Source organism: Puma concolor, chromosome A2, assembly GCF_028749965.1.
Source record: "Puma concolor isolate L17-30 chromosome A2, mPumCon1.1.hap2, whole genome shotgun sequence".
In the NCBI taxonomy this organism is placed as follows: Eukaryota; Metazoa; Chordata; class Mammalia; order Carnivora; family Felidae; genus Puma; species Puma concolor.
In genome coordinates, this window is record NC_141668.1 from 15135985 (window position 1) to 15161440 (window position 25456).

The 25456-nt window shown below is 45.1% G+C and overlaps 1 protein-coding gene and 1 long non-coding RNA gene across 2 annotated transcripts in view; one reads left to right on the forward strand and one right to left on the reverse strand.

Moving 5' to 3' along the window:
• The window catches only part of TBXAS1 (thromboxane A synthase 1), a 155877-nt gene that overhangs the window by 76552 nt on the left and 53869 nt on the right, over positions 1-25456 (reverse strand). The window contains exon 4 of the mRNA XM_025929728.2: positions 9983-10079. Coding sequence (XP_025785513.1) covers positions 9983-10079 — 97 coding nt within the window. The remainder of the gene's footprint in view (positions 1-9982; positions 10080-25456) is intronic.
• The window catches only part of LOC147583017 (uncharacterized), a 158785-nt gene that overhangs the window by 71235 nt on the left and 62094 nt on the right, over positions 1-25456 (forward strand). The window contains exon 3 of the long non-coding RNA XR_015244625.1: positions 18219-18501. This is a non-coding gene — a long non-coding RNA (uncharacterized LOC147583017). The remainder of the gene's footprint in view (positions 1-18218; positions 18502-25456) is intronic.

A 25456-nucleotide genomic window follows, 5' to 3' on the forward strand; every position in this document is an offset into this window, starting at 1 on the left:
CAGGCTGTTTTTTGATTTTTAGTTTGCCTACACACACACACACATACATACTTTTCAATTGTGGCAAAATACACATAATGTAAAACTTACCGTTGTAACCATTTTTAAGCACACAGTTCTGTAGCATTAAGTACATTCACACAGTGCAACCATCTCTGCTGTCTGTCCACAGAATGCTTTTCATCTTACACAGTAGATGTTCTGTGCCTATTAAACACTAACTCCCCTCCCCTGCTCCAGCCTGGTCTCCACGTAATAATTGACTTGATTGACTGAGTGATGCCTTGAGAGCTCCGTACAGAGAGCTCTCCCCCAAAGGAATGAGGTACGGGACTGGTAAGTCTGATGGGGCAGGACTATGGAGATAGGAAGGGAACACAAGACTCAGGAAGAAAAATCCAGAGATCTAGGGCTGTCTACCCAGCCCTGTGTCCTGAGTCTCAGCGAAGGCACCTCCACTCACTCTCCAGCCCGGCGTTGCCAGACTGCAGGCAATAACCAGCCATGAAATCAACAGAGTGGATGGCAACCAGCATTTTAAAAAAGAAAAGCTAAGAGACACAAGGAATATAACACAGTAGAACATACAGAGGAGCGTTTCACAAAGTAAGGATAAGCATTTTGTTGTTTTCAAGATAGGTGTGTGTGTGTGTGTGAGAGAGAGAGAGAGAGAGAAAGAGAGAGAGAGAGAATGTGGTTTTGTGTGTGTATTCTGTGTCATGATGTGAAAATAGGTTTTTACTGTAGGCCACAGTCAAACAAGTTCGAAAAGCCTACTTAGCCTACTAAACCCCAAACTGGGAGTCATCCCCCCCCACCCCCGCCAACTAAAGTCCTGTTGGTCACAGCGTTAGCAAGCGCTAACATTTATCGAGCTCCTACTATGTGCCAAGCGCTATGCTAGCATTGAGACTATCAAGACAAAGAATGGAATCCTTGCCCTCAGAGGAGCTCACAGTTGACTTGCAGGGTGGGAATGGGGTGGTTTACAACCAATATTGCTGATCTTACAGCTAACAAAGTGCTTTTCACACCACTTCATTAATCTTGGGAGCAGTTCTCTAGGAATGAGGAAACACTGCCCTGCCAGGCAGTGACGGATTAGTAGCAGCCTCGTGGCTCCCCTGCTAAGTTTCCCTCAGACAGCTGAATGTGTTTGTCTTTTCAGTTAAGATCTCTTTTTTTTTTTTTTTAATTTTTGAAATGTTTTTATTTATTTTTGGGACAGAGAGAGACAGAGCATGAACGGGGGAGGGGCAGAGAGAGAGGGAGACACAGAATCGGAAACAGGCTCCAGGCTCCGAGCCATCAGCCCAGAGCCTGACGCGGGGCTCGAACTCACAGACCGCGAGATCGTGACCTGGCTGAAGTCGGACGCCTAACCGACTGCGCCACCCAGGCACCCCAGTTAAGATCTCTTAAAAGAGGGGCGCCTGGGTGGCGCAGTCGGTTAAGCGTCCGACTTCAGCCAGGTCACGATCTCGCGGTCCGTGAGTTCGAGCCCCGTGTCGGGCTCTGGGCTGATGGCTCGGAGCCTGGAGCCTGTTTCCGATTCTGTGTCTCCCTCTCTCTCTGCCCCTCCCCCGTTCATGCTCTGTCTCTCTCTGTCCCAAAAATAAATAAACGTTGAAAAAAAAATTAAAAAAAAAAAAAAGATCTCTTAAAAGAGAGTGTAGCTTCTTATTAGACCAGCTGAGCATAAACCTGAAAACTTTGAAGAATCCCATCACCCGGAGGACAAAGTTATGAAAGAAAACCAACACCTCGGCATTCTGTGTTCACATGTGTTCACCATTTATTGGGTGGTCAGTGTGGGCCAAACCAGTGCCTCTCAACTGGCCTGATAGAGCCACATGAGAACCACCCACTCTTCCCAGAAGGCTGCAAAATGCCCACGGTGCATTTGCCATAACTGAGTACGCATGTCTTTATGCAAAAAGTGTAAAAGAATATGAAGCCGTAGCCAAAAAAAAAAAAAAAAAGTTGTGTCCTGGAACATGCGAGAACATTGACTTAAGGTCCGTACGATCTCTATGATGCCTTGGCAAGGCAGACAAGTTCTCCAGCAGCCACCCAGAGCTGCCGGTAACAGGTGAACAGGATATGGTTATAAATCACTGGTCATGATGCTCATCCTGCCAACCTGTTTAGTGTAAAAGTGTGTCAAATAGGCTGCAAAAATATTAACATCAAAGTATGCCATGATCACAAGATTCCGGGCCCACGGTTGCAAGGTTTCTTTCAGATTCTCACACAACCTTGTACCGAAGACCTGGTACTCCACGGCACCACCTGTCTCTCTCCTCACCTGCGTGTGTGAAACCTGTCGCACTGCCTCTTATTATATTAATCAACAAAAACTCTAGAATGCTCTCACCTGGATAACCCCAAATTCTGTTTCCTGAAAACCTGTTCTTTCAACGTGTGACAATTGCGATCTGGCTGTTCAAAGATTCCAACCAAACAGGGCTTCTGTCTGGTGCTTTGAAATAGCAAAAGTGTTCCATCCCCACTGGACAGTTTTCATCCATGCACTCTTGGCCAGTAGAAAATGGTCCCGAGAAACACCATGCTCCCTCGCTGTGGTCTGAGAGCATGGCCTCTGAGGAAGGAGGCTGGCTTAGGGGGCACGTGGGGGCTCAACCCAGCTCAGGCTTCATGTTCCAACTTGGCATCTGCTAGTGGAAGGAAGGGGACCTCTTCTAATTTGGACAAAGTCCTGATACAGACTCTGGTGGCCCTGCCTAATATAGAGTTCTTAGCATTTTGGCTGCCAAAGAGGAGGAAACCACAGGTTTGGAACTGCACTTCTGTTAGCCCCATGCGCCATAGCTCAGGCTCTTCTTGACTGGGGAAGGGGTCAGGGGGCCTTGTTAAATCTTCTGAGGAAAACTTTCAAAAGCTCTTAGCAGTTTCTTGCCAGAAGCAGAGTTGAGGAGGGGCAGGGTGTCCCTGATCTAGCACCTGTCGCACTTAGCTGGAAGGAAAAATTCCCTTGGGCCCTAAGAGGGACCCTTGCATATGAAGCTCAAGATGGCTCTCTGGGATGCTGGTGGGATGCCATGGTTTACCCACTGGTGCTGACTGCACCTGAACTGGGAACCAGAGAGACCCAGGGGTTAGCTAGTCTAATGCCCATACTTGACAGGAAACGGGCTCAGAGAAATGACAGGAGTGGTCCACGTTACTCAGCTATTTAAAGGCAGCAAATCCAGATTCTGATTTAATTTCTTTAAGCCAAGTGCCTTTCACCATGCTGCTGGGCTATGGCTTAGAAGTAAAGGGAAAATGGGGTGTCATTAAAAGGAGATCGGACAGAGAAACATGAGGGTCAGTACTCACAGACACAGTGACTTGACTTCCTGAGATGTTCAGGAATCCAACCACTGGGACACCAGCATTGCTTCTGTGACTTATTTACTATTCTCTCCCCCAAATTCTAGAGGAGATTCATCTCTAGATGAATCTGCCACCATAAAAGTTAAAGAAATAAGGTATAAATACAAGAACAAGATTTTACTTATCTCCTTTTAAAAATATGTAAAGATGGCTTCCTGCTGAACCAAGGGCCTAGTAAGACACGGAATATGAAATCATTTTCAGCGAGATGTTGAAGTTTAAAAAACTGCAAGGCACTGAGAGAAGAGCATTTGAGCATTCGAATCAATACCACTTAGCACAATTCCTACACTCCTAAGGCTTCACGATGCACTCCGTGCCTTTAAAAATGTTAACGTGCACACTTACCTACCAAGTTGAAAACGTGAGGCTATGTGTGTTTTACAGACCAAATGCAATTCTCTGAACCTGGCTTTTTCAGGGCCAGCCATGTCTAGACATGGGGAAAGCGAGGGAAAGGGGAGGCTTACAGGTTGTGGGCATCCCATCATGGCTGTCACTTGGGGACTAACCATGAATAGCCCATCCCAGGATGAGACGCTCCCAGCTCAGGCTGGAGGGTTTTCTATGCATAGCGCAGTGTGTCATATAAACCAGAGAGTCCTCGCTCAAAATAGAGCTCAGGCAAATGAGATCGCACACATCTGTTTCTGGCTTTCGGCAGTCTGGGTTTTAAGTATGGACGTCTGCCTGGTTCAGAGCTGTGCACCTATCATGTACCCTGACCCTTCTCAAGAAACACAAGGCTACTAAGTGCATTAAGTCAGAGAAAGACAAATACCATATGACTTTCCTAACCTGTGGAATTTAAGAAACAAAACAAATGATGATAGGGGAAAAAATGAGAGAGACAAACCAAGAAACAGGCTCTTAACTGTAGAGAACAAACTGGTGGTTACCAGAGGGAAGGTGGGGGGCAGGGGTGATGGGTGAAACAGGTGATGGGGATTGAGGAGGGCACTTGGGATGAGCACTGGGTGTCTTATGGAAGTTTTGAGTCACTATATCCTACCCCTGAAACCAATATTATCCTGTCTGTTACCTAACTGGAATTTAAATTAAAACTTAAAAAAATCACAAAGGTAAAATAGCATTCAAGGTTTGACCGAAGTGATGAGAGCTTCCCTAAGTGCGCAAAGACCATCCTCTCGGTGTAAATCGTAGCGCTTGCGTTTGAAAACCTGAAAGTTTTCATTTACTCAACATTTTATTTAAGGGAAAGGGGATCAGAAACTCTAGATGAGCAAGTTTTCAAAAGCTGTCAGTGGAGAGGTGCTGGTTGCCGGTGTAGGGGACAGTTGTATGGCAAACCGGCCTGGCTCCCCCCACCCCCACCTCAGCAGACACCAACAAACAGGCAGGTCCCTTGGCCCCAGCACAGGTGGCCCGATCCACCTGGAGCCCTGGGTGGAGCTTGCTTGCTGACGAGCTCTGTAACAAGGCAGTACACCCCTGTTACTCTCTGTAATGGGGTGCTGCTGCAGATACACAGGGTAAGAAGGTTCTCAGTGATTCATTTGCCTCAGAACTTGAGTAATCTTTGCCAGTGCCAAGGGGTTTGTGGTTTCACAGGAAAACCTATGATTCCCATGTTGTATGTGGTGAGAGGCGGCACCTGGGGCAGCCAGGCCCTTGGGTCTTGATGGTTCTGGATAAAACCACTCACCAAATCCATTACATGGCTATAGGTGCGACTCTAGTGAGTCAGTGCTGTGTCTGGACCTACGCTGGACAGGGGGCCCCCCAGTGTTGCCTGTGAGGACGTGAGGGTTGGTACCCACACCCTACACACATACCACCACCTCCGCTCCACATGCCGGGGGTAGAACTAGGGATGGGCAGCCTACAGCCCACCCCGTGGACCATGCTGCCATTTTGGTCCAGAACACAGAGCTCCTGGCAGCAGGTTTAGTGACTGAACATGTTGTTTCCATGCCCGCATCCAACTAGACCGATGTAACATAGACCACAGACCACCCTACGTCTTATCAACCTTCCTACAGCTTCCCCAACCCTGGGCTCTGAGGAGAGGCCAGGAATAAGAAGTTCCCCTGCTGGTTATGACTATTTCTGCCCAGTCATGTGAACCCAGCTCCATTTTCCCACAGATCTTTAAAAATAAAAGCTGCGCGCATGGCTTCATGGAGTACCCGCTAGCAAAGAAGAGCTAATTAAAGATATCTAAATAAAAAAGCTGGGTCCTGAGGTGCTGAGACATATGAGGTTCCATAAATGCTAAGAAGGGGGTGCCTGGGTGGCTTAGTAAGTTAAGCATCTGACTTTGGCTCAGGTCGTGATCTCACAGCTTGTGGGTTTGAGCCCCACGTCGGGCCCTGTGCTGACAGCTCAGAGACAGGAGCCTGCTTTGGATTCTGTCTCTCTCTCTCTCTCTCTCTCTCTCTCTCTCTCTCTGCCCCTCCCCTGTTTACACTCTGTCTTTCTCTCTCTCAAAAATAAATAAATAAATAAACAAACATTAAAAAAATTTTTTAATTAAAAAAAATGCTAAGAAGATTGATTTGGGTCTAATGGTAAACTGTGGTGGTACCATCATGAAGGCACTTCAGGAAGCACTTAGTGCCCTGATAGGGGCCAGAGGACTCCATCTGGAAAGTGGGCGAGATGCCGTGGAGACCCTGCCCGGAACTGAGGACCTCCAGCAATGTGAGTGGGAAAGCGTTGATATGAGATCTGCCACCCTGGGTCTGACTCATCGTCTCTTCATCCCAATGTTCTTGAGTTAGAAAAAAAATATTTCATTCATCAATTCCGACTTCAAATAATTGCTCCGTGCTGATATGTGTCAGAGAGTTCTCTGTGATGTCACACCAGCTCCAGTCAGTGCGCTCCATCAGTCAAATCTTTGGGCCAGACCCAGCTTCCCACATCACAGCCATTCTCCGCCAGGCTCTTCTGGGACACACGTAAGTCAAGCCCACATTTGTGAGCAGAGATGGGCTGTCACAGTCAAAAAAGGAAAGCATGCATTATCGAAGTTCCTTCTCACTTAATGGATCAAACTAATATGCTGAGGTATTTTCTGTATCACAAGGGACCATTTGGTAGAAGCTTGCATGGAGTAAGCGTTTAATGTTTACTGAATGAATGTATAATAAAAGCCAAATTGCTGAACACTTAAGTAAACATGGCTTATTAGAGGGAAGGCAGCATGGTGTCGGTATGAAGAAAGCATGCCTCACTAATCTCCTTGAGTTCTTTGAGCAGATAAATAAGCATATGGATAAGAGGGAACCACAGAACCCGATTTAATTTGACTTTCAAAAACCTGTGAGAAAATCCCACTCTAAAGATGGTTTTTAAAAAATTGAGTCACTAAGGATTGTTTTATCATGAATATGGAATTGGCTTAAAGACCATCAACAAAGCTAAAGATAAGTGAATACATTCCCAGATGGTAAACTATAAACATTGGGGTTTCCTAGAGATCTAATAATCTTTGATGGGTCTTTTTATATGTTTAGGAATGATCTAGAAGAGGAAGTGTGTATTGAATCTCCAGGTTCAGGTAATACCTGGTTCTTCTGGGGACAATGTTACGGTGATGGAGGTTTACTTCAGTTGGAACTGAATAGTCCTCATGTATGTGGGCCATGGGGTGTTAAAGAGAAGGATTACTCCCTGAAGGACCTAAGAGTTGAGTTCGCATGAAAGCCACACCTTTATTTAGTTGTAAATAGCAGAAGGCACAATGGGGTCAGTGATGATGTGCTGATGACAGATGATGTGAGTATTCAGACAAGGGGAAAGGTAAATGTGGATTGAAGCAGGGAGGCTTCTTGGAGGAGGCAGAATTTGAGGAGAGCCTGGAAGAAGAGCTAGGGTTGAGTGGCTGTAAGGAAAGGGGAGGATCTTCCCATTGATTTGGTAGCTAATGCATGCCAAGTGCTTGTCTCACCTGCATAGGTGGGGCATGTCTGTGTGATCTCATTTAGCCTCACAGCAGCCCAGGTAGGTAGATCACCTCCTCATTTCCCAAAGACAGAATGAGAGGCTTAAAGAGGTTAAATGATTTACTCCAGCTTACATTGCTGGTAAACCCAAGACCCACTGTTACACCACCTCCGGTTCTAGCAAGTGCCTCAACACAAGCAAAGGCACAGGGGCGGGACTTTCTAGAGCAGTTTACAGAGAGAGTGGAGGGGTCGGTCCAGCTGGAGCAACAGCCTGTCTTGGGAAGCAGGGAGACGTGAGGTTGGAGCTTACATAATCGATCCAAATTACAGAGGCCCTTCAGTCTCACCTGGGGGGCTTGAACCTCATTCCGTGGGCACTGTGTTGAGTGGAAGAAGGAAAATGGAACCATATTTCACAGATCCTGGTCTGGGAAGTAGACAAAAATTAATCTGGGGGATGGAAAAAGGGAGGACAGACCATGAGTTTGGAAGAGAAACTGGCCGAAGCTGAGGCAACTTTATTTTGTGCCCCCTGCTTGAACTTGTGTGCTGGGTATATGCCTGCCCCTGGCACATCAGCGAGAGCACGGCCCTCTTCCAGGTCAGCTCCTGGGGTTTCATGCCCTGGTGACATCCTGAGTGTCACATGAAGCTATACAGAGACACACAGCTGCCACATCGCACATCCCTGCTTGGGTGGGGGAGGGGGATGGTCAGGCAGGCTCGATGAGTGTCTTCCTTACCTGCATGGGATGCAGCTTGGGGGCCCGGGTCCGGTGACTCACTGGCTTCCCCTGCTTCTTCCTTTTTTTTTTTTAATTTTTAATGTTTATTTACTTTTGAGAGAGAGCAAGAGAGCGTACGCACAAGCGGAGGAGGGACAAAGAGAGGGAGACACAGAATCTGAAGCAGGCTCCAGGCTCTGAGCTGTCCACACAGACCCCAATGAGGGGCTTGAACTCACAGACTGGGAGATCATCACCTGAGCTGAAGTTGGAAGTTTAACTGACTGAGCCACCCAGCGGCCCCTTCCCCTGCTTCTTTAATCAACACTCCTTACTGAGTCTGGCCTAGCAGCATTCTACAGCTGCATTTAACTGTCAGACTCCATTCCTAAGATCCCAGCAGCACAGAAGAACTTTAGGGACTTTGCACAGCAGGGTGGCAACATCACATTTGGGGAGGAGCATCTAGAGGCAGCAGTTAAACTTCTGCATTTCCTTCAAATGCACCTGAGGTGATGGCGTTAGCAGGCCAGGCGGTCACCTCCTTCTAGTGGCCACATGGTGTCTGCAATTGGACACAGCACCCTGGGGCTGGAAGATGAGCTGCTTTGGGGTGAGCAACCAACTACTCAGTGAAACCTTAACAATCTGGAAATGTCACCCAAGGCAACTATTAATAGAGATGGCAGTAAGGACTTGAGTTGGGAGGTGGCATATGAATCCCTGTTCCTGTTAGGCATGTGACCAGGATTGTCACTTAACCCCTCTGGGTCTTGGTTTCCTTGTCTGAAAAAGAGAGATGATAGTTGTACCAAACTCATAAGTTCTCATGAAATTTAATGAGAAAAAACCACTCTGGGCAGCTCCACCAGCACAGAACACAGGGAGCTATGCTACTATCTTTAACGCTCTTCCCCCATCCTGGATGGCACAGAGGTTCCCACTACAGTGGCACTTACCATACAAGATTGTACTAGTCTCTTTGCCTGTCTGCCATTGGCACTAGACTATGAGCTCCTTCAGGGCAAGAATAGATCTTCTGTCTATTTATAATCAGAACCTAGACAGTGCCTGGAATACAGTGGGTGTGCAGAAGTTTGCCAAATAACCAACAGTGAACACAGTACCTACTATTCCTGTAAGAATGGAAGTTGAGTTTAATTTGCCCCCCCCCCAAAAAAAAGATCGTGAGCCTCTGAATTCTCACAAGCAAGTATTTATCAATTCACTTGACAATATTTCCAAGAATCAACATAAAGTTTCTTGGTCTCTGCTAGAACTCTAATATCCCCATCTTTGGAAAATAGGGACAACACTGACCTCTGCCACCCTCGTCACTTCTTTCATTCTTTGGGAATTCTCAACAAAGATAAAAAGTAGGATATATGCTTTCTAAAAAAGATGGAATGTGTGCATTCTTTAGTGGATTGAGTTGAACTGATACCAGGGAACCCTCTTACAGGGCTTCTCCTGCTATGAGGGAACAAATTTCCCTTATAATGTTGCTTGTCTCCCCTTTCCGGCCTTATGACTTTTATATGCTCTGGGAAAGGTGTAAGCACGAGAGGCTTGAAATTTTGCTTTGCCTCTGATATTTATTAACCTTACTCTGTCTTCCTCAGTCACTTGACCTGTGCCCTCTGGATTCCTCTAGCTCTGAGCAAAGCTTAAAAAAAAAAACCCTTCTGGTTTTAGCATTTTTATTAACCAGAACTTCTCTTGGGCTGTAGCTTTCTGGAAGCATTTCTTAAATGCAAATGCCATTCTTTTGTACCAGTCCTGTATGTCTCTTTTGAAAACTGGAATTCATTGGAGAGCTGTTTTGAGTCTAACTGATTTAAGTGCGATAAGAGGCCCAATCACATCCCTGTTAGATGTGATGCACAGTCGTTAAATCCTAGAATGATTCTCCATTCATCCATATGCAGAAAGAAAACCACATACCATTCTGTTGGTAAAGTTATGGAAGTTCTCAACCAACACCTGCTCGATCATGTCTGGATCAGAGATAACAATAAACATCCGGCGACCAAGATAGTACCTAGGGAGTAAAAAAATTACTTTAAAATGTGTTGTATTAATCTACCCATTTCTCCTTTCCCAAAAGGGTTCACAGTGGCTTAGAATGGAAAAGACAAATAGGAAGTAAAGATGTGGAGAAGATAAGGAAGTGCATGTGCTGATTATAAGGAATAGTATAGTGTGATGATCTAGCATCTCATTTCATTCCACAAATGTTTCTGGAATCCCACCATGCACCAGTCCTTAGAGACTGTGGGATAAATAAGACAGAGTCCTTGCCCCCCAAGGAGCTCATAGCCTGATAGAAAATACAGATCTGTAAATGGGAACATAATATTAGGGCATTTATAAGATCCAGAAGGAAGTAAAAATGGCAGAGATCAGTGTTGTCCATATTGCCCCCAAATGGGGAGACAGGTATTCTAGCCAAAGAAGGCCAAAACTTTTATATACTGATCCTTGGAAAAAGTCTAAAGTGAATTAATAAATGCTGTGGAAATTCAGGAAAGATTAAACCTGCTGATAAAGGGCTGAACATCTGGTTGCCACACCTGTACATGAAGGAGTTCAACAGATACTTCTGACATTAATGAAGAAAGGGAGGAAAGGATCAGCCAGACAGCTGGTGGTAGTGAACTCTAAGTGGAAGCAGCACTTGAGTACATGTCTGGTTACATTAATTTAAGTTCTGGGGGCACAACAGCAACTAAGACCCAGTCCCAGATTTCAAGGGTCACACAGTCTAGTGGGAGTGAAAGTTAGGTCATCAGCACACAGTGTGACCTCTGGCAAGCAGGGGTCACATTGGAGGCACACCTGCCTCAGTGCTTGGAAGAGAATAAAGGCTTCTCAGGGGTGGTGCTTCTCAAACTGAGTTCCTAAAGAGAAGCAGAAGTTAGTTCTGGAAAGTGGGTGGCAAAGGGGGTGAGTGTGTACCAGGCAGAGGAACCTGCTTGTGCAACTGTCCAGGGGCAAGTCTGCTTGGGGAAACTATGAGCACTTGGCTACCAAATGTATGAAGTGGACCCAAGTGAACCCAATGATAAATGAGTCCACTGCATAATGCCGTGTTTTTAGTCTATGAAGTTATATGTTCAGGATGTAATTTGATCACTGTCCTATCCAGCTCAGAGTAGTAAGGGATAGATTTTAAAGGGTAAAGTCATAAGGTATGAAAGCCGCAAAATTTACTCTGAATTATTAGTTGCTGGGAACTTTTCATAAGCTAAAAATGGCTTTAATTTTTTTTAACTCTTCCTTTTCTCACTGATTAGGGGGGAAATGAAATAAAAATTGGCTGGCATATATTAGGCACTCAGAAAATATTCACCTAAGTGATCATATTTTCCAAAATTTTTGGGAAAATCTTGGAGATGCAGGAATTCAACAGATGTGACAGAAGGAAAGAAATGATACTAACTAGGTTTTATTGTTTTTAACCAAGAAGACCAAAATTTACTCAATATGACTATAAACAAATCCTTTTGTAAAATTTATGGCGAGTGTCATGGACTCTTGAGAATCTAGTGAAAGCTGCAGACATTCTCCTAAGAAACATGGACATTCACAGCATCTTGTATGCAATTTGAGGGGTTCTTTAACCCCTGAAACCCACTCTAGAGCAAAGCTTCTCAAATATAAAATGTGCTTATAAGTCACCTGGGTTTGAAGAAATAACTGCTGAGAGTTTCTCCCTTTTGGCAAAAGACATAAACTTACAGATTCAAGAAGCTGAGTGAAGCCCTAGGAGGAACCCACAGAAATCCATGCCAAGACATTATAATTAAACTTTCAAAAATTAAGAACAGAAAAATCTTGAAAGCAGCTAGGGAGAAGGGATGGATTATTTGTAGGGAACACTAATTTGAAGGATGGCAGATTTCTCATCAGAAACCGTGGAGGCCAGAAGGAAGTGGTGTATTTTTCAAATGCTGAAAGAATAGGGCTGTCAATCATGAGTCCTATACCTGGAGAAAATATACTTCAGGGAAGAAGAAGAAACAATGGCATTGTCAGTTGAAAGAACACTAAGAGAACCTGTCACTAGCGGATCTACCCTTAAAGAACGGCTAAAGAAAATTCTCCAAACAGAAGAGAAATAATAACAGAAGATAGCTTGAAACTTCAGAAAGGTAAGACTAACCTAGAATACCTAAAAAATAATAGACTAGCCTTCTCATGAGTTTCTTAAATCATACATGATGACTGAACCAAAAATGATAACACCATCTGATGTGGGGTTTAATATACTTAGAGATAGTGCCTAAGGGGATGCCTGGGTGGCTCGGTTGGCTAAGCATCCAACTCTTGATTTCAGCTCAGTTCATGATCTCATGGTTCATGAGATCGAGACCCACATCAGGCTCTCGACTGCCAGTGCGGATCCTGCTTGGGATTCTCTCTCTTCTTCTCTCTCTCTGCCCCTCCCTCTCCCCCATGTGTGTTCTCTTTCTCTCTCTTTCAATCAATCAATAAACATTAAGAAAAAAGAGATTGTGCTTGAGATAATTGTAGTTAAGAAATAAGGAAGGTAGGGGTGCCTGGATGGCTCACTAATTTAAGTGTCCAACCTCGGCTCAGGTCATGATCTTGTGGTTCATGAATTTGAGCCCCTTGTTGGGCTGTGTGCTAACAGCTCGGAGCCTGGAGCCTGCTTCGGATTCCTCTCTCTCTGCCCCTCCCCGGCTCACACTCTGTCTCTACCTCTCTTTCAAAGATAAATAAACATTTATTTATTATTTAAAAAAAAGTAAGAAAGATAAGGGAACCAAAATGGAAGTAAAGTTTCTTCATATCACTCGAAGTGGTAAAGCATCTATACCAGTAGACTGTGATAAATTACAAAATAAAAAAAATTTTAGTGTCATAGAGGAATTCTAGAAAATGTTCAAGTAACCTACTAGAAGGAAAGACAAGTGAAACAAGGAATAGAAGAATAAAAAACAAACACATTACTCTATTATAAGTATAATAATCAGATAACAAACTGGGATTTGTGGTGGTAGCTAAAGTAATTTTGAGACATAAATTTGTATCATTAAGTGCTATCTTAGAAAAGAAGAAAAATCTTTCTTTTTTCTTTTTTAGAGAGCAAGTAGGGGAGAGGGGCAGAGGGAGAGAGGGAGGGGGGAGAGAGAGAGAGAGAGAGAGAGATCAGGAGAGAATCTTAAGCAGGCTCCATGCTCAGCATGGAGCCCGATCTGGGGCTCAATCTCAAGACCCTGGGACACTTAGCCAACTGAGCCACCTAGGCACCCCCAAAAGAAGAAAAACTCTTAAATGAATAATCTAAGTACCTACCTCAAGCAACTAGAAGAAAGAAGGGCAGAAAACCCTAAATCAAATAGAAGGAAGGAAATAATAAAGAGAAAAAACGAATGGAATTGAAAACAAAAATTAATGAAACAAAAAATTGGCTCTTGGAAAAAAAATCAGTAAAATTAATAAACATCTAGCAAGATTAATAAAGATAAAAAGAGACGAGATACAAATCACTAATATCAAGAATGAAACAGGATATCACTACAGATTCTGCAGCCATTAAAGTAGTAAGGGATGATATAACTTTACGCTAATAAATTTGACAACTTAGAAGAAGTGAACCAATTCCTTGAGAAGCACAAACTACTAAAAATCATTCAAGATTGAATAAACAATGTGAATAATCCTATAACCATAAAAGAAATTGAATCCATAATTTTAAATTTCTTGGAAAAGACCTCTCCCAGCTCAGATTGTTTCAATGGAACATTCTACCAAACATTTAAAGAATAATTAATAATTTCACACTATTCTAGAAAATAAAAAATGAAAGAACAATTCCCAACTCAATTTATGAAACAAGTGTAACTCTGATACCAAAGCCAGGAAAAGGCAGTACAGAAAAAGAAAACTGTAGATCAGTATTTCTCATAAATTTGGATACTAAAATCTTCAACCAAATATCAGCAAATTGAAACTTGCAATGTATAGAAATTACAAACCACAACTAAGTGGTCTTTATTATAGGTATACATGACTGTTTCAATATTTTTTAAAAAATCAGTATGTTCATGGATTGGAAGACTCCACACTGTGAAGATGTCAGTTCTCTCAAAACTGATCCATGGGTTCAGTGCAATTCCTATCAAAAGCACAGCAAACATTTTTGTAGGCATAGACAACCTTTTTCTAAGATTTATATGGAAAGCAAAGGACTTAGAATAACTAAATTCATTTTGAAAAAAAAAAGTGAAAGGGGAGGAATCAGTCTACCAGATTCTAAGTCTTGGCTACACTAGTCAAGAATGTGTGGTATTGGCAGAAAAATAGACATAGATAAGTGGAGCAGAACCCAGAGATAGAGAACCCAGAAATAACCCAGAAATAGACCCACACAAATATTCTCCACTGATTTTTGACAAAGATACAAAAGCAATTCAATGGAGGAAGGATAGCCTTTTAACAAGTGCTGGAGCTGTTGATTATGTAGTGGCAAAAAACTGAGCCTCACACTTTCTACAAAAATTAACTCACAGTGGATTACAGACTTAAATGTAAAACGTGAAACTTGTAGAAAAAAAACCTTTGGGATCTAGGACCAAACAAAGGGTACTTAGCCTTGACACCAAAAGTATAATCCATAAATGACAAAAATTCATCAATTTAACTTCAAAATAAATTTTTTTGCTCTCTGAAAACCCTATCAAAATGAAAAAACAGTCAACAGACTAGAAGAAAATATTTGCAAACCATATATCTGACTTGCATCTAGAATCTATGAAGGACTCTTAAAACTCAATAGTTAAAACACAGTCCGATAAAAAATGGGCAAAAAGACAGGAACAGATATTTGACCAAGGAGAATAATACAGATGCCAACGACACACATGAAAACATGCTCAACCTCATTGTCCATGAGGGAAATGCAAATTAAAATCATAATGAGATATTGATATGCATCTATCAGAATGGCTAAAATAGAAAATAATAATAACATCAAATGTTGATGAGCATTTGGAGAAACCAGATCATTCATGAATTACATCTGAATGTAAAATGATACAGCCATTTTGGAAAATAGTTTGGAAGTTTCTTCTTTTTTTTAAAAATGAGTTTCACAGCCAGCGTGGAACCCAACACAGGGCTTGAACTCATGACCCTAAGATCAAGGCCTGAGCTGAGATTGAGAGTCAGACACTTAACCAACTGGCCACCCAGGAGCCCCAGTTTGGGAGCTTCCTGTAAAGCTAAGGAAAACTTACCATATAACCCAGCAAGAGCACTCCTGGGCATTTATCCCAGATAAATGAAAATTTATGTTCACACTAAAACATGTTCATGAATGTTCATGGCAGCTTTTTTTTGGTAATAGACAAAAAATGGAAACAACACAAATGTTCTTCAAAAGATGGAAGGTTAAACAAACGGCGATCCATCCATATAATGGAATACTATGTGGCAATAAAAAACCCCTCAAACTATTGATACATGCAATGATTTAACTGGATCACAAGGGAATTATGTGAGTGAGAAAAGCCAATCTAAAGAGGTGACACATGACTCTGAATAACATTTTTGAAATAACAAAATTGTAGAGAAGGAGAAGAAATTACTAGTTGCCAGAGGTTAGGGAAGTGAGTGGTAATGGGTTGGGGTGGCTCTAATGGTGGGGGCACTAGAGAGCCTTCTGGTGATGGGACAGTTGTGTATCTTGGCTGTGGTAGTGGTTACATATCTGACAGAATTACATAAAACTACACACACACACACACACACACACGTGTGCGCGCGTGATCAAATGTGTGTAAAGCTGATAAAATCTGAATAAGCACTATGGGTTGTACCATTGTCATTTTCCCGGTTTGCTAATGTACTGTAGTTACGTAAGAGGTCATTACTGGGGGAGACTGGGTAAAAGGTACCCAGGACCTCTCTGTATGCATCTTTTTTTTTGCAACTTCCTGTAAATCTATAATTATCTCAAAACAAAAAACGTTTTAAATCACCTGGGAGCTTAATGAACAACTCTGATCCTCACCAAGTCAGATCTACTAGGCCTGGGTGGGGCCAAGAATCTGCATTAAATTTTTTTTATGTTTATTTTATTTTTGAAAGAGAGAGATAGAGCATGAGTGGGAGAAGGGTAGAGAGAGAAGGTGACACAGAATCCGAAGCAGGCGCTAGGCTTAGCTGTCAGCACAGAGCCCGATGAGGGGCTCGAACCCACAAACCATGAGATCGTGACCTGAGCTGAAGTCGGACGCTTAGCCAACTGAGCCACCCAGGCGCTCCAAGAATCTGCATTTTAATAGGCTCTCCAGATTCTGGTACCAGAAGACAACTTCCATAATCTGAGAAATACTGTCTGAAGGGAGTGATTTTCAGCCACAGTGGCTGGTCAAAACTGTCTGTTAAATACTCAGAAAATACAGCCTGGCTCCACCCAAACCTACCTGACCAGAATCTCTGGGGTGGAACCCAGTCCCCTTTATTTTTTAACAAGCTCCCCAGGGAATCCTGATGTGACCGTCGGTAACCAGGTTGGCCACCCACAAACCCCAAGTTCAAAGCCCTGTTCCATATTTAACCCGAGTTCACATTCATTTCCTTATGTTCTTAGATCTAAAACACATGCATTTACACTGGGGTGCACACATATTTTGGTGATACACTTGTGTCGATTTAGCTATTGCCGAAATAATTTTACATGTAATCTGGATTTTTCAAAAAACAAAATAATACTTCCACGTTCAAATGGAAGTTGTCCTTCCAAGCGGGCACCTTGGGAGTCTTTGTGCTTTTTTCTAGTAATATTGCTAATGCTAAAAACAATTTTGTCACAATTCCTTTAGAATTGCTTCAGAGCTGGTTTATGAACCTCATGAGAAAACTGGCCCCATTTTACATGTAAATTGTGTAATCTTGTGAATTTATATTTATACAAGCCCTCATCTATAGTTTGAGGAGCTCCTAGAAACATTTTGAACAGAGAAACATGTAATGAAGATTGTTTTTCAGGCTTTCCTTTTGGATGCCTGGGAAGGTTTTGGTGTTCCAGTCTGCCCAGCCCTCCACTGGGAAGCACCCTCCCCGTTCCATGCAGTACTGGAGGAGCTGTTGATTATAGCACCTTTCCATTCCACCCACCAAGTCCATCCCCAGTATCTGGTCATGGACTTGGACTCACAACCCAGGCATGCCAATCACAGTATCTCCTCAACAGTGACTGGTCTTGGGGTGGACACATGACCCAATGAGGGCCAGTCGGAATCCTTCATTGGATGTATATATGGAGGCTGCAGGGGGGAAACTTGGTCTTTCTCCTGGAGCTGCTAAACTGGGGATGTATGAATACAGGGCTGTTGGTGACCATCTTTCTACCACATGGTAGGCACTGTCTGCAGAAGGAGCTAACAGGGATGGGCAGAGATTTAAGACAAACAGGGTGTTGAGGGAGTATGAAGCCCAATTCAAGTCTCCACCTGCTGCGGTCTTCCGGGATCCTCTAAGCTTAGGTTAGCTTTGGTACTTAAGTTCATTTGAGTTGGGTTTCCATCATTTGTAATCCAGAAGTCCTAACTCATATGGCGCCCCCTTTCCTTCTCAACTTCGTGAATACCCGATGCCATCCTGCCTCTCAAAATGTACTTCCCCAAGAGGGCTTGATCTCAGCTTTGTACATTGGTGTGACGGTATGGGGGCGTCTTAGTGCTTCCTGAGATGGGGTGACATACTGCAAAGTCATAGGCATGGGAGCCCGGGAGGCTAGATCTGGGATCATCCAGCGCTGTAACTCATTCAGACAAACACTGCAGGTGAACTCTGTCCCTCGGCGTCCTCGCCTCTGAAATATGGAAGTAGAACAAGACAATCTCTGCAGTCTGGTGTGGCCTTCAATCCTGTAATTCCCATGAATTGACAAGGAAATTCCATCACGGTCTTTGAATTTTAGGTCTCCTCTGTATATAGTGTGGGAAGGAACTCCCTATGTCAGCAAAATCAGTTAGTAGTATTTGTATGGGTTGAGGACCCTCCTCAGAACCCTCAAGCTGACCGCAGCTATTGGCCTTTATTGAGTGCTTACTACCTGCCAGGCCTTGTTCTAAGCGCCTTGCTGTATTAACTCGTTTAATCCTCATAGAAAATGGATGGGGTAGTTATTATACCCACTTTTCAGAATAGGAAACTGAGACCTAGAGAAGTTGCCAAGGGGAGGACTTGATCCGAGCCCGACAGCTGTGGAAGCCCGAGCCCCTCACCACTGCCTGTGCTGCCATCTGTTCCAACGGACACCCTTCTCCCAGGCCGACGCCCCGGTGTGGTGTGGCTCCAGTGCTGAGCAGGTGTGCAAGAGGAAGCAGCCAGAAGCCAGCTGTGCCGGCACTGTCTTGTAAAGGAGGAAACTCAGGGCGGCTTCTTGCTTCGTGGACCAGAACCCCTTCTCCAGCCCAATTACCAAGGTAACTGCTTGCTTCACCTCTTGGTAAAAGTTCTTAGCCAATTATATTCATTTATATTTATTTATGCACATAAGAATTTGCTTATTGAACTACAAAGCACCTGCTGGAAGAGAATATTTGGGCAAATCAGTGACGTGTTGTGTGAACAAGAAGACCCACTTGTCCGACTTGTTTAATTATCAGATTTCTGTGTTGTTGTTGTTGTTGTTGTTGTTTTTGTTCTTCTTCTTTTTTAACTGACCAGTCAGTTCAATCGAAATAGGTGACAATTGTCTTCTGGGACCCGAGGCAGGGTAGACAGCTGGTATGAGCCCATGGGCTGCCTGGCCCTGTTCCAGAAGGCTTGCCCCTGTCAGGGGTGACCTAGCTATCAGGGCTGGTCATCAGGGGCAGCTACGGGAACCAACACGAAAGGATGGCCATGTTACACAGCTGAACAGACGAGCACATTGTCAAATAGTGCATGTGGTTGTGTAAATAAACAATAGTCTACCTGACTGTTCATTCAACAGGCATTTGTTGAGCACATACTCTGTGTCAGGTGCTATGCTAAGGCATGGTAATAATGCCCCTGGGAAAAGTCTAGAGGAAGATATCTTAGCTAACAGTGCACGTATCTGGAGCAGGAAATTACGGGAGACTTGTACTTGTCATTGTGTATTTCTTTAACATCCCAGTATTTTATAATGAGCGCCTGTAACTTTTGTATTAAGAAAAAGACAGAAGGAAAAAAAAATGGGTTTTTCACTGGATTGGTCCCACTGCGTCTTTCAAGAGTCAGGGTGGGGGTGGGCAGTGGTGCAGTTGCTGGGGCTTGGGTTCAAGGCCCTGCCCTGTGATTTAACAGCTGTGTCACCTCGAGCAAACTGCAACTTTCCTGCGCCAGTTTCTTTAATGAAAGAGGCTGTTATGAGGGTCAGATGAGAAATAGGAGAATGCTTTGTCTGCAGTACCACATTTTAGGTAAATGCTGGTCATGATAACCTCTCCATCAGAAGCACGGGGCCCCTGTGGGTCCCAGAGGGCATGCCGCACCCTGCTAGAGCCACTTTGTAGAAGCTGAAGAGGCTGGATGGGGGCTGCCCCTGGGGAGATCAGGCGACTTGCTGACCTCCCTCCCCCTAAAGTCCTCAGAAGGAATCTGAATGCTCCACCAGAGACTCCTGGTTTCCAGGTAGAGACTGAAGAACGGATGAGGGCCTTCAGTGACTCTGGCAGCTGCTAAACATCAAGCCTCTGATAAATCCTTGCCTTGGTGACAGTGTGATTTCCCAGCACGTTGAGGATGCTGAAAGGATAACTGCTGTCCTGGCCTTAAGTCTGACCTCTGGTCTGGAAGTGGAGGGAGCTCAGTGCAGAGAGGGGGCATAGACTCCGGGCAGGCACAGTTGTGAGAGTCTCAGACTCTCAACTTCCAGAAAGTTCTTGGAAAGGCTAAGTAGAGGTCCAGGAGTACTAGGGTTTTGGCTTTCCTAGGGGCTCCCCTGGGCGGGGCAGCTGGCACAGTGCTAGAAGGAAGAATGGCCCTCGGAGTCCTGGAGGTCTGTCCCTGCTCAGCTCACTGAGGCATCTTGCTATCGGTCTGTGATTAGAGCTGAGGAGGCCTGTGTTAGCAGAGGCAGAGCAGACTCAAGCTGCCAGGGATACTTTTCTAGAGGAGCGGTGACAGAGTCACAGGCCCATGGAGTCTGGAATCACTGGGAGCAAGGAGTGGGTCACCTGCGCCAGAAAGCCTCAGGGTGCTCATGCCTTGGGGCTGACCCTGACCTCAGACCCAACAGAGCCTATGGCCTGAATTGGCCCTTTATCAGCCCTGCCCCTCTTCAGCGGGGTCTGGGGCCTGCTCAGCTCCTTCCTCCTGCCCTTTTGCTACTGGTAGAGTCTCTGGTCTGTCACTTCCTGGCTGGACTTTGGATCTCCCACTCAGAGACTTACGTCTCCATTATTCTGGCTTATCTCCCCACCTGCTGCTCATCTACACATGGCTCTGACTCACTTATCCATCTAGGACTTTGTAAACCGCAAATCCAATTGTACCAGTCCTTTACTGAAAACCCTTCAATGGTTGGTCATCATCAAGGGCTTTGGGAGTCTTCAGTTCTCACAATCTGGCCCCTGCCTTGTTCTTCCGCCTTGTCCCTCCATATTCCCCATAACCCCAAGATCTGCTACTGATAATCCCGATTCACTGAAACCCTCCATCATCTCTCACCTCCACACCTTTGCACATGCTGTTCCCTGCTTTGCTGGAACAGCGCTCCTTCTCAGTTTCCTGCCTGGTGAACCGCTAGTGGTTCTCCACTAATTGTAGTGAGATGGTTTTTTTTTTGGCTGTCTTTCCACTTGATTGTGAGTGCTTTAAACAAAGAGATCTTACCTTTTTTTCTCTTTGGTGTCTAACACTGAGACTACAGTTTTGGGCAAGCCGTAGGAGTTCCGTAATGTTAACAGAGCGTGTGTATTAGTCCCAACCTCTAATGCTGTGAGGTTGAGGCGCCGTCTTTCTTACTAGGACCTCTGCAGTAGCCCCCAGTTGGCTGTGCCTCCAAACCAACTCCCCCCTCAAGGCCAAAACTACCTTTGAAAATAGACGCTGACTCTGTTGTCCCACACCTGATAAACTTCTAATGTTTCTCCATTGTTTGAAGTAACAAGTCTAAGCTTCTGGGCCTGTCATGAGGGCTCCCTGCAGGAGCTCGTAACCTCTCTCCCTGCCCTGTTCCCCTTCCACCAAGGTTCCCAAACTTTCTCAATTCATGGCACCCTTAGGGACTCATAGCAGTAGCTTTTCATAGTCCCCCAAGGCCAAAGGAAGTACCCAAGAGTCTCATTTTTAGGCAAATTACCTCCAAACAACTCAGTGATTATTTGTGTTCTAGTGTGGACTTTGGAAAAAGGAATACACATAAATTGAAGGTGCTTCTCACAGTGACCAACAGATGTCACTGTGTTCCCCATGAATATTAAAATATCCCAGGAAGCCCCTATAAATTCACTGTGGCACCCTGGGTTGCCTTAGCACATGGTTTGGGAACCACAGCCACATACAGTTGCTATGAAAAAGGTTATCTGTGGTTCCCCAAATTCGCAGTTATCTCCAGGCCCCATCTTACACACCCAATTTTCCCTCTGATGTCTTGTCTCCATCTTGTTAGTTTGGAAAACCCTCTGTGATTAGTCGGGCCACCTGTCCCCTCTGCTGTGGAGCCTTCTCAGACCCCTCACTCCTTGCAGTTTCCACAGCACCTGGTCCACCCCTCCAATGATTTGCATCTCATTCTGTTTTATTTGTTGATGGGCTCCTTACTACTATGAGTTCTTTGAGGACAAAGCCCTATCCTTTTTTTTTTCCTTGCATCCCCGAGAAGCTAGCAGGGCACCTCACACATCATAATAAATGGAGGGATGGTCCTGAATCTGCCTTTCTAGTTCTGGGAAATCACTTGGTATCCTGCTGACTTTTCCAACTCCTGCTCCAGGCTGATCTGAAGCCAGACTTGAAACTCCAGAACCTTGTTTCTCTTTCCTCACCTTTATCCGGCATTCCAAAAGCCACCTGGTTCCTGTTCCTTCTAAAATCTGTGGCCCACCCTTGCTATTTATCTTCCACCACTATGGAGGAGGCATCCACCTGCAGGGCCGCTCGGCTGGCTTCCTCACCTGTGTGTCTGCCTTCGTGGCCAGCACTGGTGATCTGGGTTCTGGCTGTGCACAGTCCCCTGGGGGGCAGCTGAGCACGCAGAACCCTTACATCACCTCCGCACTGCAACTCCATGGCTCTGCCAGATTTCATTTGAATCAAAGTTTCCATTACATGGTGGCACCAAGATGAGCTGCTCAGATTCCCCCTTTGGGAAAGGACCTGTCCAGCCAATGAGCATGTGGTCACCAGAGAGCCTCCAGTCTCCCTTCAGGACCACGGGTCAACGTGGACCAAGCTGATCCACCTTTGTCCCCACGTCCAGATGTCAACTTCTCTTGCTCCAACCATTCCCACCCCAAGGTCTTTCTCTGACTGTTCCTACTGGATGGAATATTCTTCCTTCTTCCTCCTCATCTCCCTGCTATCATCCCTCAAGACCAAGCGCAAGTACCACCTGCTCCTCGAAGCCTTCTCTGCCTTCACTGGTCCATGATTCTACCCAATTCATGGCTTCAGGTTGTCTGTTTAATCATGTATTCAGTCATTTACTACCTGGCATGTTGGTGTAACTTGGCCCTTGTCTGTGTTTTTCTTCTAAATCAGATGCCAAATTTCTTCAGGAAACAAGAAACAAGTGGTACTTTTTTTTTTTTTTTTTTTTTTTTTTGGAAGGGAGGGATGGTCTCCCCAGGGCCGTCAGCTCAGTGCTATCTATACATATAACCAAAACCAAAATATCTGTTGAGTAGACGATGCCTGGGGTGGAGCCAGCAGTGACTTCTTCCAGATAAGGGGAGAAATGTCCCCTCTGTCTTTGTGCCACTGGAAGACATGGGCACAGACGCTGAAAAGAGTGTTGGAAAAGTCATAAAGAGGGTAGAAGGGAACATTCCTCCCAGGATGAGCCAAGAACAGATGGCAGAGACAGCATTGCATTTGGACTTTGGGCCCTTGAGTCTTGGGGGTCCAGTCCCTACACCTGGTAGATTTCCCAGGTAGCAGGTAGAAAACAGGTTTCACCACCCTTCTTTCAGGACCTTCTTGGCTACTGCCAAGAATATGCTTTGTCGATGCTGACATGGGTTTCTAGTGGTGACAGTGTGGGGTTAGTGAGGACTCTGCTGAGTTCACACAAGCCAGCTTGGAAAAGGCCAGGCAACCACAGCACCCCCAGAGAAGTCCATGAGAGACGGCCCTGCCCATGACCCTCCCTGCCTGCGTGCCCCACCCCCTGCCCTGAATATCCTTAACCCAACCCCACCACACCCATGGAAAACATGCAAATGTGTGCTCCTGAGGGGCCCAGGTCCATGGCAATGGCACGGTATGAACGTGGTGGCAGGGTCCCACCCCGAGGCCTCTGCTGCCAAAGGACAACCCCAGGCCTGGCAGCCAGGAGACACGGGTTCAAGCAGTGCTCCATTTTTCGTGAGTTTCTGGCTCTGGGGCAGGAAGTTAATTTCTCCCCCTGATCCTCAGCTTCTTCACCTATAAGATGAAGTGGCCCTTCCAGTCCTGGTGAGTTGTGACTCTGCCAAGCTACAGTCGAGCGTTCTCCAGAACAGAGCTATGGTGAAAAAAGGGAACTGGACAGCAAGGGGGAAAATTATCTGAAACAAACCTATAACGATAAACCTCTCTACACTATTGAATATACCCACCCATTTAATTTATTCAGTTAATAAAACTTATTCCCCAGAGGGAGACAGGCAGAGGTAAGCTACAAACCAATCTGCCTGTGTGAGTATGGGTATAGACGTCTAGCTCATAACAATAAAAAAAAGAGTAATTAAGAGATGTATTGAAGTGTATAGAAATCCTGAAGGACACTGAAGAGTCCAATCCAAGTTACTGTCCTTGGTGCAAATTTAATTCAGTAGGGAATAGATAAATAGAAATACAGAAAAAACAAATTCAGAACAGATGTTAGGCAAGCAATTTTTTTCACAGTAAGAATCATAAACGTGAAGAGGAGCCTATAAGGCAAAGTTGTTGATGCAAACAGCATCAAGCTACTAAATAAATAGTTAGATAGCACCGCAGGGACAAAGAAACATTAAAATAGTCATTTGGCTGTCCCTGAATATTTGCGCCCACACAGTTATGCCCAGGCATGTAGATTCCTGGGCATTGGAGGGGGCTGTGTGTGTGTGTGTGTGTGTGTGTGTGTGTGTGTTCCAGTGGGTGTGTGTCCTGTTGCAGAGAGTACGTGCGGGGCATATTATTTGTGTGAGACTCTGTAGCAAAATCTCCTCTCCGAATGACATGTGGACTTAGAATATGAATAGCAGGGCTTAACAAAAGCTAGAGTCAGTTCTAGAAAGACAATGAGATAGGGGAGGAGCCCCAGGAACAGGGAGGGGCGTGCGGTCCTGGGCTAGGTATCAGAGCAGGTGTATGGCTCTGAAGAAAGGAGAATTCAAAGGCAGAAGGATTTTAGACACAGCTGGGGTAAAACAGGGGCAGGAAAAGAAAATTAAAGCCCAGATCATAGTGGTTTAGAGAAGGATGATTGTTCTAGCCCAACCTCCCCATCTCATAGCTAGGAAAATAAAGGTCCCCAGAGGTAAGGTGATTGGTGGGCACCACATGGACACTTGCCATGGCCAGGAGGAGGAGAGGGGACAGGAATTCCCTGGGAGACGGGAAAAGCTAGAGACAGTCCTGCCCAGCTTTCCTGAGGACCCGCAGCAGAAAGGAGTGAAACTCGCCTTACACCTGGCTAGGGACCGACAGCCCCCGAGGTTGGCATTATCACAGGGTGCCTGCTGGTGTAAGAAGACCTTTCAAAGACTGAGCTGAAGAGTGGAGGAATCAACCCCACTCCCTGGGCAGGCTTCACTGATAGTTCCTTTGATTCTCATGTCAGACCTGTGAAGTAATAGGCACTCAAGTACTTTTTCAGGGTTGAGGATGATGGTTAAGTCACTTGTTCTAGTCCCATGGCTGGGAATGGCTGAGCTATGACCAGAACCTATCTAGATCTGGCTCCCAATCCGGTATTCTTTCTGGCACCCTGGGGAGACACCCAAGGGTTAGGCTAGGAGAAGGTTGGCCCCTCGGGAGGGGACATGGGTTAGTGGCCCCCCTAAGAGCCTGATGAATGATCTAAGTGGGGGGAGCCCCACTAGACCCCTCCACCCCAAACCTTGATTTTAGTGAGAGACTTTTCCCAATTCCTTTCATTATGTCCCAAAGAAATAATACTAATCACCAAAATCATCAAAATAACAAGACTTTCCTGTTGAGGTTTTGCCCTGAAAGGCATGTGCGCAGAGGTGGCAGAGGTGATTTCTCCAGTCATTCAGCAAA